The 16,349-nt window shown below is 36.8% G+C and overlaps 1 protein-coding gene across 3 annotated transcripts in view; it reads right to left on the bottom strand.

The window, feature by feature from the left end:
* LOC125653815 (germinal-center associated nuclear protein-like) overlaps positions 1–16,349 on the bottom strand; it is a 43,946-nt gene that overhangs the window by 22,438 nt on the left and 5,159 nt on the right. For all 3 annotated transcript variants that reach the window (XM_048883443.2, XM_048883446.2, XM_048883444.2), the window contains exons 4-12: positions 13,073–13,147; positions 9,704–9,820; positions 9,395–9,603; positions 7,872–8,037; positions 5,900–6,127; positions 3,089–3,178; positions 1,557–1,696; positions 1,098–1,163; positions 637–786 (exon numbers count right to left, since the gene is read on the bottom strand). In XM_048883443.2, coding sequence (XP_048739400.2) covers positions 637–786; positions 1,098–1,163; positions 1,557–1,696; positions 3,089–3,178; positions 5,900–6,127; positions 7,872–8,037; positions 9,395–9,603; positions 9,704–9,820; positions 13,073–13,147 — 1,241 coding nt within the window. The remainder of the gene's footprint in view (positions 1–636; positions 787–1,097; positions 1,164–1,556; positions 1,697–3,088; positions 3,179–5,899; positions 6,128–7,871; positions 8,038–9,394; positions 9,604–9,703; positions 9,821–13,072; positions 13,148–16,349) is intronic.

The following is a 16,349-nucleotide window of genomic DNA, read 5'->3' as shown; positions in this document are numbered from 1 at the left end:
TGAATTGTAAACTGAACTTATATTCCTTCAAGAGGAAGCGTGTGACTAAATTTCGGGGCAATATCTGTATCCGTAACAAAAATATGGTTTTTCTACTAAGTGATACTACAATCTTGACCTTTGACCTTATGAAACAATAGGCACCCTCTGCTTGGCATAAGGTGTCTGACGGTCCCAGAACCCAACTGTTCGTTCTGTATCCTGCCTACAAGGTTTTCCTATTAAATGATATTACGACCTTGACCTTTAACCTTGATGAACAAAAGGCTTGAGGAGTATGTGTACCAAATTTGACGGTCCTAGCCCCAATACTTCGTTCTGTATTCTGCCTACAAGGTTTTCCTATTAACTGAGACTATGACCTTGACTTTGTCCACTGACCTTGAAAGACAATAAACATCTTTCTCTCATCATGGTGATCAAATGTAAAAGTTGTAAGATCCTAGACCTTATGGTTCATTTTGCCTACAAGGTCCGGACAGACAGATGGGCGATGCCATACCATAATACATCCCGTCTTTGACAGGCGTATAAAAGAACTTATTTCTGAGCATGCAGCTAATCAGGTAATGCAGAATTACCAAACAGCTGAAATCAACAATCAAAATTGGAATAAAATGAGGTTTTATATTGTACCTTACGAATTCCTCGGGTCCTATTCCACAGGAAGTCAAACCAATCCCCCCACTTTCCGTCCTCTCCACGGTCAGCTATTTCACTCAACAAGTAGTTCATGGTCAAAGTCAGGGTTGAAAGTGCCCTCAATTCATATGGCAGGGGTTCCTCCTGTACCACAAAAAAGTTCAGTTTTATACATATCTATACAGGAAAAGTTTTACTTCAAAATGTAAAATGTTTTATCCAAAAGTCCTAAATGAATGTGATTTCCATTTAACATAAATCTACATGTACCCTTTTAAATACCTGCTAGGAAATGCTGTCAATGAATTACAAGAAATTCTGACAAAATTTGACATTGTGAATTTTATTTTTCATAATCCTTGTTGGCATTTCTATGAATATATGTATTCCAAGAAATCTTTCAGTGGAACAACTAAGAGATTTCAAATTTAAGCAATTCTATTTAGAATCCTGACCTGATCAGCTGAGGACCTGCTGTATTCCTTCACAGCCAGTGTGTGGTTCACTTGAGGATTGCCCGTCTATCAAAATAATTAAAAACAAACATGCTTCAAATATAAGCCTGTAATTTACTGAGAAACCATTACACAAATCACTAAGAAAATTCAGCCACTCAATGCCCCCCCCCCCCCCCCCCCCCCTCCAAACACCTACCCCTTCTGTTCCCTGTAAAACCTCATACAAATGAAGCCTGCGTTTCTCGTCCCTAAAACACCTACCCCTTCTGTACCCTGTAAAACCTCGTATGAATGAAGCCTGCATTTCTCCTCCCTCAAACACCTACCCCTTCTGTACCCTGTAAAACCTCGTATGAATGAAGCCTGCATTTCTCCTCCCTCAAACACCTACCCCTTCTGTAACCTGTAAAACCTCGTATGAATGAAGCCTGCGTTTCTCATCCCTCAAACACCTACCCCTTCTGTACCCTGTAAAACCTCGTATGAATGAAGCCTGCGTTTCTCTTCCCGGTCATATCTTTCTTTCTCGGGACACATGTCTGCACAGGTTCCGACAAACGCTTTGGCGGTGGCCAGGTTGGATTGTTTCTTCGATCCTGTAGAAAAACCAAAGCAGATAATTTCTCCATGGTTAATCACTGGTCCATATTTGTTTCATATCTGACTCAATTGATGAAAGTGAAACAAATATCCATGGTCAATGAAAACTGTTCATACAAGCAAAATAAATGTTTACAAATGGAATAAACTTCTTTCCTGTCTCATCCAACATCACATGCAATTAATGATATCACACACAAAAACTAAAAAAGTTTACAAATACAAATTAAACTATAAGGACTAGGCCCAAGTGAGGCCCCATTTGGCCTTGCAAATATAAATAAAAAACAATTTAGGTTGATAAAAAATACATAAAAATTTTATCATGATAAAAACTCTAGGTCAATGATTTTCATTTTTATCCATAAAATATATATTAAAGGGAAAGGCAACCCTAACCACATTGTTGCTTTTATGAATAAAGTATTACTTACTGATACCATTAATGACAGTCTTTTAACAACAAAATCCTTGCTTAACAATTAAATCATTGATGTTTAAATTATGACGTCACACCTTCTGTTCCGATTTATTTCATCAGCAGCACTGTAAACATGACAAGTCACGAACAGTTAAGTTCGGAGCCGTATAGATTTGAGCCCGTTCTTTCACAAGAAGAAATTAAGAAAAGAAGACGTTCAGTCGAGTCGCAGACCAGGCAGACGGTAAACGTTTCTTCATACAAATATCTAAAACCTCAACTTGTCATTACGCAAATGATGGATCCACAATTTATGTAGTCTTTTCTTTTCAAATGACTTGGTTGGGTCGGGAATTTAAAAAAAAAACTTTTTTCACATCTCTCCTTCACATTAGTGTAATTGACTGCTTGACAGGAAGGCATCAACCTATTTATTCGTAAGATCTACCACATGCACCTCTCTGATGATCTTAGAATCTCATCAAAACCAGAACAGACAGTGTGTTGTCAAAATTATTGATTTTAATGGTTTTGAATACAAAAGAGTTTCACATCATGGCAGCCTCTACAGATTGCAGAAATTTCAATTTTGAATGTTTTCAAATTAGTACTGAAGCTTATCTAGGCTGTATATCAACAGAATAGTATGACAAATCTTTATCATTTAATTAATCCTATCATTTATCATGTAAAAATCTTTTGGGTTGCCTTTCCCTTTATTGATGTATCATGACATACATGTATATACCTTTTGATAGGACTGCTATAGATATTTACATTGTAGTATAAATCATTTACAGGTATAGCCAGAGATACACTAAATTCCTTTGTAAAATATGTCAAAATATGAAATTTCCCCTAAGAAATACAAACTTCATAAAAATGTTGAAAAAATGCTTTATAGGTACGTTAATCTAGTCCTTAAGTTTGATTTCGAAAACCTTCTGACACGAAACTACATATTTACCAAGACGATTAACTTTGTCTCGCAAATTGAGAATCTGGAGTTTGTCCGAATTGTTTCTGGCAATGGCATTCTTCAGACTGATGATGGAACCTGCACAAAAAAAGTGTTGGTAACAAATAACACACAATCACATTAAAAAACAAAACCAATGCCTTTTAAAATATGAATTACATGTACACTGTTGAACTGCTGGATTTGGAGACAATACCACTTAGGCCAATTCAACTTAATTGATAGATCATCCTCCCCGCCCGCCTCTCAAAAATTGGCCTGCCCCGATTTTTTTTATTTTGCTAACCTTGCGATATCCAGAAAATGTTCATGTCCAACTCCAGTATTTACACTTCTTGTTTACATTTCCAGTATAGCAACGTGAAAAGCCACGTGAAGAAAATGGTTTCTTGCATTCTTACGGGCGTAAATCTTGAAGAAGTTTGGTATCTTTTTGTGTTTGAAATTAAGCTTAAGGTAGATCTATACTCGGCCTTAAATGGACTCAATCATGAAAAAATTGCCTTTATAAGATAAATATATATTCCAGTAATCGAAAAATATATATGTTGACATGCTATTTTCATTGTTATTGCTTCTCAAAAGAAAACATCCCATCAACATTAAGGAAAATGCACTCCTACTTCTTTATTTTTCTTAATAATTATCATTTTCCCAAACAAATGGGCTGTAATAAGCAACATAGACTATAATTATACCCTTTATTTAATGATATGTAATCATTTATTCTAATAAATTGGAATAAATATTTTCATAATGTATACTTTGTGAGCCCAAACATGATAAAAGAAATACTGTAGGAAATACCATTTGACGTCAATATTGGTCTTTTCCTTAATTTTCATGGACTGAACCTTGAATTAATTGTTTTTAATTTACAGATTATTATCTTAGAATAAGGATTTGAGTAAAATCATATGTTGACGTATTATTTTAGAAACTATCAGCTCTACAACAAGTACACCCCCCCCCCCCCCCCCAATCTTGAAAAATCATACATTATCATATCTTCGTAAGACATGTGAAGTTTGAGCATATTTACAACCTTGAATAATAATTTGAACTATGCTAAACTATAACTATTATAAGATACATGTGGTTTACAATTAAATTGTACATTTTATCTGAAAAAAATATTCTAGAGAAGGCTTTGCAAAATGTAAATATAAAACGAAAGTAACAAACTGAATTTTGATGATTTTGCTTATATGATTAATGCATACGTGTAATGTGTGATATATCTTATATCCTGAGACAAAGTTTTATATGAATCTCTACAGGTCATGAAATCATTTACATGTACATAAATTGGATGTATGCACATGTACACATACACCACTTACGCCGGTCTAAGTAGATGCAATCTCAATAAGGAACTAATAGATGCCGTCCAAATAATTTTGAAAAAGGAGAGAGGATGAGGAAAAAATTACAAATTCATGATGGTCGGTGAAATAAAACAAATTATTTGCAGCTGATCTTTGAAGCTTGCGTCAATATCTAAAACATTGTAGCAGCGAACACAACTACGATATCTGTGGTCACTGGAGCAGCAAAATGTTAACTTTTCTTTTTTACACGAGCGTACCATGTATTTGTTGATGATAATTCGGAACCTATTCTAACCTGGATCCTCCCAAAAGAAATATTATCATGATGCTTGTGGAAATCTGAATTGGTCTGACCTCCCCCTTTCCCATCTGTCTCCCCCCACTTTCTGATGCCCCGCAATTCCATATGTTGAACATTTGGATCATAGTAAAACTTTTACATACATGAATAGTCAATGTGCACTGAATGCCTCACGGACATGTACAATGTAATTGACACACCCACATCTACCAAATTGTTGTTTGTTCTCCAACCGATTTTTTTCTAAAGCTATAATCATCTCTATCTCCCCCCTTTTAAAAAACACACCACAAAATCTCAACTTAAGATTTGACTGATAAGAAGATAAGAACACCCAGGAAGGAATTGATATTGGGTATTCATATCTCGTATCGCCATGTAAAAATCAAATGGATATCATTAAAATATCACATTTCGGAAGACGGAAGCGTGGTTCCGCATTTACATTTGATTGCGACGTAGGCCGAGTATAGGTCTACTTTAACCTGGAATTCGTTTGTGAAATAAGCATAGATTGATATCCATCTAGCAATCATTAAATGAAGCACTTCTGTTGACAAAAACTCGTTTGTCATTAATATTTTTCTCAGAAAATAAAAAATAAAAAATAAACTCCTCCCACCCGCCCCATACTTTTTGGTGACCCTGGACGATAACCTACTAATTAAGTTGAATTGGCCTTACTAGCGGAAGGTTACACAGGAGCCGGACGATACAATGAAACATGACGTCACAGTCGTCACGGACTATGGTATTTGACGCAATCTTGAATACACACCGTCACTTGTGGTAGATAATAATTACTATAATACTTATTTTTGGCTCTGATCTTAAAATACATGTCAGAGCTTTTTCAGCTACAACAAAGGGGCTGAAATACACATGTACATACAAAAGAGTACTGCTACATTGTATTAATGAAAGGTAAAGTTTAGAATAGACGTAAATTGCAGTTGATGGAGTAATAATTAGAGACAGACATGATGATTCATTGTGTGTGTGTGTGTGTGGTGGGGGGGGGGGGGGGGGGGGGGGGGGGGGGGGGTGGGGGGGGGTATAATAAAACTTGTCGAATGAGAAAATAATTTAGATCTTGTTTCACTATCTAAGTGCTTTGATCATATTTCATCTGCTTCAAATTGTATATCATTTTTATTGACATCTAACCTTTGTCTATTTTCGTGGGCAGTGTTGAAGAAGTACTTGATGTACTGGGAACAGGGCTGGCATGCCTCACCGCTCGCTCAGTCGGCTGTGACTGCTGACCTTTGACCTCCTCTGGGCGAATGAGGCTCTGCACCTGCTGTTGATCGACATCACTGGTACCAGACATACTGGCGAGTTCATCCTGTACGTCATTTCTTCTCCACTTGAAGCGACTGGCTCCAGCCTTCTCTGTAACGACAGACTCTACTCAGACCGAAAACTCAGACAAGCTCACTTATCTGTAATGACAGTCTACTCAGACCGAAAACTCAGACAAGCTCACTTATCTATAACAACACTCTACTCAGACCGAAAACTCAGACAAGCTCACTTATCTATAACAACACTCTACTCAGACCGAAAACTCAGACAAACTCACACTTATCTGTAACAACACTCTACTCAGACCGAAAACTCAGACAAGCTCACTTATCTATAACAACACTCTACTCAGACCGAAAACTCAGACACGCTCACTTATCTGTAACAACAGTCTACTCAGACCGAAAGCTCAGACAAACTCACTTATCTGTAACAACACTCTACTCAGACCGAAAACTCAGACAAACTCACTTATCTATAACAACACTCTACTCAGACCGAAAACTCAGACAAACTCACTTATCTGTAACAACAGTCTACTCAGACCGAAAACTCTGACACGCTCACTTATCTGTAACAACAGTCTACTCAGACCGAAAGCTCAGACAAACTCACTTATCTGTAACAACAGTCTACCCAGACCGAAAGCTCAGACAAGCTCACTTATTTGTAATGACAGTCTCTACTCAGACCGAAAACTCAGACAAACTCACTTATCTGTAACAACACTCTACTCAAACCGAAAGCTCAGACAAACTCACTTTTGATCTCAGTTCCTATTTTCTTACTGTGTATGTCCTTTATAGATCAAAAGTGCACTTATCTCAGTATAAAGGCTCTGAAGCCTGCAATACCTGGGGTGGGGTTTTTTTGTTAGTTATTTTTTTCTTCTCATAAATTCAATGACCAGAGGTCATTTTCAAATGAACATGAAATTTCTTTTCAAAAATCTCACAAGCTTAATTTTTATTAAAGCTATATGTGCCTTAATCTATGGATATCATTGTAGGAATATATATGTGTGTTTTATATTAAGTTATATATAAGTTATACACTTTATTCAAATCATGCGATTTAACTCAATCGGATTAAAAGAAATCAAGCTTATTTCCTATTTAATTATGTATTCTCCGAGTCAAATAGTGAACGCCCCATTTCAAAATATTTATGATCATGTGATTTTGCATGCGGAATTTCGAAAGTAAACAATAACATGGCGATGTGAAACATATGGAAGACCTGCAGGCTGTTTGCAGGACAAATTCAGCGATAAAAGTCAGTCAGACGAAAAACAGGGTAGAGGGAACAACTTTGAGCAATGAAGGGGGTTAAATTTCATATTTAACATGCAATCACCATTCAGTATGACTACATACTGTAAACGAAATCCTATAGCCCATGATGTTTCTAATAATATTTTTCTCGCGTGCTTGTGCACATCCACCATAAATGTCATTCCTCCATAAATATGCATAAGAAAATCATCATTTTCCCCATACATTGAGTAGACCAGCTTTCCTTTAATACCCATATATAATTTGTCAAATCGTATTATTTTTCATAGTTTATCATACCAAAAAACTTTGGGTCTAGTTTTTGAACATCGATAAAATACTGTTTAATACGGCACATATACCTTTAAATAATTGTCAGATTAACTGATTTACCTGTACAAATACTTAAAAAATTTACAAAAGTATTCCAGTTTTACCCATTTTCACTGTTGCAAATACTTTCTCAGATTGAAAATTAAAGGGTTTTTTTCTGTTTTTTAGAGCAAAATCGAACTTTCATAGATTAACTTTAAAATATTTTGGCCACCATGACTGACCTTGGACTTGTCTTTTGATTGGTCCATGGGACGGACTTGTGTCTTCAGTAGAAGATTTGCGACCGAACAGTTTCCCCGCAGGAGAATAAGAACTCCAGAAGATCTCCATCCTCTTCTCTCCCTTCATGATGACTGATCCCCTTCTCTTGGCGTCCAAGGCAGCTTCCTAATAAAAGTAAAGCTTAGTGGCTTCTTCAGCTTCCTAATAAAAGTCAAGCTGGCTTTTTCAGGCAGCTTCCTAATAAAAGAAATACTGGGGCCCGTTTTACAAAACAACTTACGACAAAGTCGCAAGTCTTATATTGTATTACACACTTATTAGTTTAAATGAGAAAATTAAAACGTTTCTGAAACTTACTTTTCTACATTAATATGTTCACTATTTTACATTGGAGTGATTTATCTTACAATAAACGGGAGAAATCCAGTACGTAAAGTTGGTCGTAAGTTCTTTTGTAAAATGCACCCCTGGCTTCTTCAGAAACCAGACTTAAGTTTTAAGCTAACCAAAAGGCAGCTTCCTAATGAAAGAAAAGCCGACTTCTTCAGAAAGCGGACTTGAGTCTTCTGGACTCCTGATTGTTCAAAACAATCATTTGAAACAGGAACATTTTTTTGTTTTTCTTTTAAACTGATGGATTAATCTGAATACACAACAGTCTCTATACAACTATTAGTTTTTTATACATACAAAATGGTAGTGTGCACTCTAACGAAAATGGGAATCAAACATCAATATGTTCATACGCTTACAAGATGTTGGTAAGAATGCAATCAAGTTTTGTCAATTTTCATATTTTATGCAAAAGAAAACACAAGTAGAGTCTTTTTTCTATCAGTATAATCTATAGACTGTACACAGAAGACATTTTCTATTAGTATAATCTATAGACCGTACACAGAAGACATTTTTCTATTAGTATAATCTATAGACTGTACACAGAAGACATTTTTCTATTAGTATAATCTATAGACCGTACACAGAAGACGTTTTTCTATTAGTATAATCTATAGACTGTACACAGAAGACATTTTTCTTTTAGTATAATCTATAGACTGTACACAGAAGACATTTTTCTATTAATATAATCTATAGACTGTACACAGAAGACATTTTTCTATCAGTATAATCTATAGACTGTACACAGAAGACATTTTTCTATTAGTATAATCTATAGACTGTACACAGAAGACATTTTTCTATCAGTATAATCTATAGACTGTACACAGAAGACATTTTTCTTTTAGTATAATCTATAGACCGTACACAGAAGACGTTTTTCTTTTAGTATAATCTATAGACTGTACACAGAAGACATTTTTCTTTTAGTATAATCTATAGACTGTACACAGAAGACATTTTTCTTTTAGTATAATCTATAGACTGTACACAGAAGACATTTTTCTTTTAGTATAATCTATAGACTGTACACAGAAGACATTTTTCTATTAGTATAATCTATAGACTGTACACATACACGGACGTTTGATATCATTACATATATTTGAGTATAATGTCTCACATGGGTTTTGAAATGAATGGTGGCCATTCCCCTCTCCGGTTTGGGAAAAACTCGCGCGACATCTCCAAACTTTGAGAAATGCTGTCGCAGCTTCTGAATGTTGTTGAATCGAGGTGGCACATTCTTGCAGATTATAGCAACTTTATCTTTGTCCTCTACAACCGACATTCGTCTGGCAATGGTCGTCCTCTTGGCATGCGTATCTTCTACTGCAAAACAAAATCATTTCCAAAAGTCTTGTGAACAGACACATCATTGTATCCACGCAAATTAAAAGTGATTTACGGTACTCTCGTTAACGATCTCTACCCGTTTCATCACTAGATCTTCTCTTCAACTTCCGTCCCTCTTCTCCATCGGAGGTGCGTCTCCACGTCATCTGCCTGGTGCTAGCTATAGCCTTACCGAACAAAGTTTGAGGAGCACCTGAAGTAATAGATCAAAGTTCATCCAAGACTTATCAAATATCAACATAAACAAGCATTCTGAGAGTATTGCATGGCAATACATAGTCCCCTATTGGTTGCAAAAATTACTGTACCACAACAATATTCAAAGTTCATTATGTAAGTTATGGTAAAAGGAAAAATTGGGGAACCAGGATAGGAATGGTTGGAAATCAACTACTAAGACTGGTGAAGGGCTTCAAATTTAGGCCTATGTTCGACACTTACGGCCATTGAGCAGTGAGGGTTCTTTAGCGTGCCACACCTACTGTGACATGGGACATCCATTTTTAAGGTAATCTCCGAGGGCCCGTGACATTCACACCTGATGTCGAGCATTTGGCGATGGAACTGTCACTACCTATTTTAACGACTTAGGTCTGTCGCGGCCGGGATTCAAACTCCGGCCTTCCACATGCGGGGCGAACACTCTAACCTCTCGGAAACAGCGGTAAAAAAATCATTAAGACGTGTCAGAACAACCCCAGGATGTTGTATAGGCCTAGTTCGATCATCAACCATAGTAGCTGTCTAGTTGACTTTCGAAACTTAATTGTGCATGCCTAGCTTGCTTCCGAACCTTCAGAGCGCATGTCTGGTTACTAAAGTTTAACCATTCTGTAAGCATAGGTTGCTGTTTGGTAGACCAGACATGTGCAGTGACACTTCTTCCAGTTTCAACCAAAGGCAGTTCGATCGCACTATGGTTCAACTCTAGTTAATGATAAAACTAGGCCATATATATGCAATCCAATAACAATACAAGAGGCACATGGCCTAGAATCGCTCTTCTGATACATTGTAGAACAGGCAAAAATATAGCCATGAAATTCAAAAAGTATATCACAGTGACCTACTTCTTAATTGACACACTCCAAGGACTCAAGATACATCAACTGAAACAGGTTCATGATACTAGGCCTCTTAGCATTTGATTTAGATATAGCTTTGAAGTTAAAAAAGTAGATCAAGGTGACCTAATTTATAGTCTGCACACTCCGAGGACTCAAGATGCTTTAACTGACAAAGTTTGATGATGTTAAGTCAAATAGTACCTGAAAATTTAAATGTAACTGTCCAAAAGTAGGTCACGGTGACCTACTTTTGGTCGACACACTGAAGACTCAAGATGCATCAACTGACAAGTCAAATAGTATTCAAATATAGCTGTCAAATTCCAAAAGAAGGCCACAGTGACCTACTTTTTGGTCGACACACTCCAAAGACTCAAGATGCATCAACTGACAAAGTTTGATAATTGAAGTCAAATAGTATCTGAAATATTCAGATATAAATGTCAAATTCCAAAAGTAGGTCACAGTGACCTACTTTTTGGTCGACACACTCTGAAGACTCAATACCCATCAACTGACAAAGTTTGATGATTGTAAATCAAATAGTATCTGAAATATTCAAGTATAGCCATCAAAATCCAAAAGTAGGTCATGGTGACCTACTTTTTAGTCAACACACTCTGAAGACTCAACATGCATCAACTGACAAAGTTTGATAATTGTAAGTCAAATAGTATCTGAAATATTAAAATATAGCCGTCAAATTCCAAAAGTAGGTCACGGTGACCTACTTTTTGGTCAACAAACTCTGAAGACTCAAGATGCATCAACTGACAAAGTTTGGTGATCCTAGCTTTCATAGTGTCCAAAATATGCATCTAAAATTGAAAATGTGAAATTTGAATGTCTGCAAAATTTAAAAAGTAGGTCACTGTGACCTACTTATTTTATAAATATGTTTCGAGGCCTCTAGACGCATCAACTTACAAGGTTTGATGATTCTAAACCTCTCGGTATCTGAAATAACAACCTAAAATGTATTCATAAATGATTGGCCATAAAATTCAGAAAGTAGGTCATGGTGACATACTTTTCACATGATGCACTTTAAGGTCCCATGATCCATTAACTGACAACTTTTGATGATCATAGGCCCAAAAGTGTCCAAGATCGGCATCAAAATCCATTTAATAATAATTACCTGCGAAATTCAAAAAGTAGGTCACCATGACCTACTTTTGAGACAACATGATATTAGGTCCTAAGATGCATCAACTGACAAAATTTGATGATTATAGTCCTTATACTAAGCAAAATATCAAAGTTTTAACAAAATTTAAGGTCAACTTTGAAGTGACCTTGAGACGACACCCTTTGCCCCAGGATAATGCCTTGAACAATTTTTTATCTACAACCTATTCTCATCCTTATGCATTAGTTTGGTGATAATTTGCCCAGTGGTTTTTGAGAAGAAGATTTTTTAGCAACCACTACTTTTGTTTGCATTTTCCTAATTATCTCCCCTTGTTAAAGGGTCACAACCCTAGTTTTAGTACAAATGAAAGCCCTTGGGCCAAGGATACCCTGTGACAAATTTGACAAAAATTGGCCATTAAAGGGGTTCTTGAGATATAGCGCTTTTTCCAAAAAGTTGATGCACACCGCACGCCACACATATGGCCATATGATTAGCTCTTTGAGCCTTTGGCTCAGAAGAGCTAAAAATCTGAACCATAATGGTCAAACCTTTAATTTTTGGGTTTCACTCGACCTTCAAAGCTTTCTTAAAGTCCCTTGAACTTCTAGTTATCTCAAGACAGCTGTATACAGTCACTGAAAATCAGTTATCAGTGCAAACAGCCTACACGTCACACTTCAATAGATATCTAGTAATTACTCATCACACCTACAGTACAAACAGCCTACACGTCACACTTCCATAGATATCTAGTAATCACTCATCACAGCTACCGTACAAACAATCTACACGTCACACTTCAATAGATATCTAGTAATTACTCATCACACCCACACAAACCTACACGTCACACTTAAATAAATATAGTTCAGATACAGCTCCTGCATCCATAAAAAAACTTCATTTATACAAGTTGGAATTATGTCGGTCCGTTAGAAAAACTTAAAACCTTCAGTCCACAAACAACACCACTAACACCTGGGATACCACAATAGCTTTTCAGGGTCTAAAAGTCAAATATCCCCCAAGAACATTCCAATTAAACACCCACACAGCAATTTCCAATTTCATTTATCACATCAGAGATTTACATTCCAATTATACTGAATTCAATAAAGATTAACATACATGGTATGAAAAAAATCATGTATATGAAAGAACAAATGACAAATTCATGTCTAGAGTCATTCTGTTGTAACTCTATGGACATGTATGAATGAGTTAACAATAAGTGACTAACCTTGTCTCACGCCTTCATCTGCAGATCTACTGAACAAATTCTTCTTGGAGCTGGTAGTATTACTGCCTGGTTTAGCTGAATATTCAACATGTGAAAAATTACTTCATCATCCTATCAGGATATTATCTTACAGCAAACATGTAAACATAATTGTGGGACTACATATTTTTAAAGAATACTTTGTACAGTTGTAGATTCATGATGATAAAACATATGCACAACTTTGATGATTCTCTGAATCTACACATTTTTATATTGTATTCATTCATGTTTGTTTGTCTCTCTCTACATATGTTTTCCACCAATTTCAACAACAACAAACAAGAGGCCCATGGGCCACATCGCTCACCTGAGTCACTTTGGCTAATATTTAAAAGTTTTTCCTATATATTCGCATGTAAAACTTTGATCCCTATTGTGACCCCAACCTACTCCCCGCGGGCATGATTTTTTCAAAATTGAATCTGGACTAGGTCAGGAAGATTTCATGTGAATGAAAACTTTTCTGAACCCAGTGATTTTTTAAAAGAAGATTTTTAATGATTTTTCCTATATATTTCTATGTAAAAAATTGATCCCCCATTGTCGCCTCATCTTACCCTCAGGGGCCATGATTTTGACAAACTTGAATCTGTACTATGTCAGGAAGCTTTCATGTAAATTTCGACTTTCCTGGCCCAGTAGTTTTTGAGAAGAAGATTTTTAAAGGATCCCCCTGGTGGCCTCATCCTACCCCCCGGGGGCCACAATTTTTACAAACTTGAATCTGCACTATGCCAGGAAGCTTTCATGTAAATTTCCACTTTCCTGGCCCAGTAGTTTCTAAGAATATTTTTAAAGATTTTCCCTATATATCTGTATGCAAAACTTTGATCCCCTATTGTGGCTCCATCTTACCCCCAGCGGCCATGATTTGAACAAACTTGAATCTGCACTATGTCAGGAACCTTTCATGTATATCTCAGCTTTTCTGGCTCAGTGGTTCTTGAGAAGAAGATTTTTATAGATTTTCCCTATATATTTGCATGTAAAACTTTGATCCCCTATTGTGGCCCCATCATACCCCCAGGGGCCATGATTTGAACAAAATTGAATCTGCATTATGTCAGGAAACTTTCATGTAAATCTCAGCTTTTCTGGCTCAGTGGTTCTTGAGAAGATTTTTAAATGACCCTACCCTATTTTTGCATTTTTGTGATTATCTCCCCTTTGAAAGGGACATGGCCCTTCTTTTGAACAAACTTGAAAGCCCTTCACCCTTGGATGCTTTTGGCCAAGTTTGGTGGAAATTGGTCCAGTGGTTCTGGAGAAGAAGTCCAAAATGTAAAAAGTTTAGAGACAGACGATGGACAACAGGCGATCAGAAAAGCTCACTTGAGCTTTCAGCTCAGTGAGCTAAAAAGGTAGCACACTAAAATAGAGTCTAGCCGCACAGGACCAAATAATAACTTAGATTTTGAATCAGATCCAAGCATACGCATATCCCATATTTTCATTTTTCATCTAAACAATCACAGCACTCACCCTCAATACCTGTGGTACTCACTCTGAATAAAAGCAGTACTCATCCCTAATACTCACCCTTAGATCAAGACTGGACAGTCAGGCCCCACCCTCAACAGAGGATTAATTGATGGCCTGATCAACAAATAAACTGGATATGATGATGATGATGAATACTCACACTTAATACACACAGTGCACCCTCAATACTCACCCTTAATACACACAGTACTCACACTCAATACACACAGTACTCACACTCAATACACACAGTACTCACACTCAATACACACAGTACTCACACTCAATACTCACACTCAATACACACATTACTCACCCTCAATACTCACAATACTCACCTTCATTACTCACCCTCAATACACACAGTACTCACACTCAATACTCACACTCAATACACACAGTACTCACACTCAATACACACAGTACTCACACTCAATACTCACACTCAATACTCACATTACTCACCCTCAATACTCACAATACTCACCTTCATTACTCACCCTCAATACACACAGTACTCACACTCAATACTCACCCTCAATACTCACAGTACTCATACTCAATACTCACCGTACTCACCCTCAATACTCACATTACTCACACTCAAATTACTCACACTCAATACTCACAGTACTCACATTCAATACTCACATTACTCACATTCAATACTCACAGTACTCACACTCAATACACACAGTACTCACACTCAATACTAACAGTACTCACACTCAATACACACAGAACTCACCCTCAATACTCACAGTACTCACACTCAATACTCACAGTACTCACATTCAATACTCACATTCAATACTCACAGTACTCACACTCAATACTCACATTACTCACACTCAATACTCACACTCAATACTAACAGTACTCACACTCAATACACACAGAACTCACCCTCAATACTCACAGTACTCACACTCAATACTCACAGTACTCACCCTAAATACTCACCCTCAATACTCACAGTACTCACCCTCAATACACACAGTACTCACACTCAATACTCACATTACTCACCCTCAATACTCACACTCAATACTAACAGTACTCACACTCAATACACACAGAACTCACCCTCAATACTCACAGTACTCACACTCAATACTCACACTCAATACTCACAGTACTCACACTCAATACACACAGAACTCACCCTCAATACTCACAGTACTCACACTCAATACTCACACTCAATACACACAGTACTCACCCTCAATACTCACATTACTCACCCTAAATACTCACATTACTCACACTCAATACTCACAGTACTCACACTCAATACTCACAGTACTCACCCTAAATACTCACCCTAAATACTCACCCTCAATACTCACAGTACTCACACTCAATACACACAGTACTCACACTCAATACACACAGTACTCACACTCAATACACACATTACTCACACTCAATACTCAAAGTACTCACACTCAATACTAACAGTACTCACACTCAATACACACAGAACTCACCCTCAATACTCACAGTACTCACACTCAATACTCACATTACTCACCCTCAATACCCACCCTCAATACTCACATTACTCACATTACTCACACTCAATACTCACAGTACTCACACTCAATACTAACAGTACTCACACTCAATAAACACAGAACTCACCCTCAATACTCACACTCAATACTCACATTACTCACCCTCAATACCCACAGTACTCACACTCAATACTCACACTCAATACTCACAGTACTCACACTCAATACTCACAGTA

The sequence above is a fragment of the Ostrea edulis genome, chromosome 7, assembly GCF_947568905.1.
Source record: "Ostrea edulis chromosome 7, xbOstEdul1.1, whole genome shotgun sequence".
NCBI classification, from domain to species: domain Eukaryota; kingdom Metazoa; phylum Mollusca; class Bivalvia; order Ostreida; family Ostreidae; genus Ostrea; species Ostrea edulis.
Note: the sequence above shows the minus strand (reverse complement) of the source record. Positions and strands in the feature narration are given on the sequence as shown.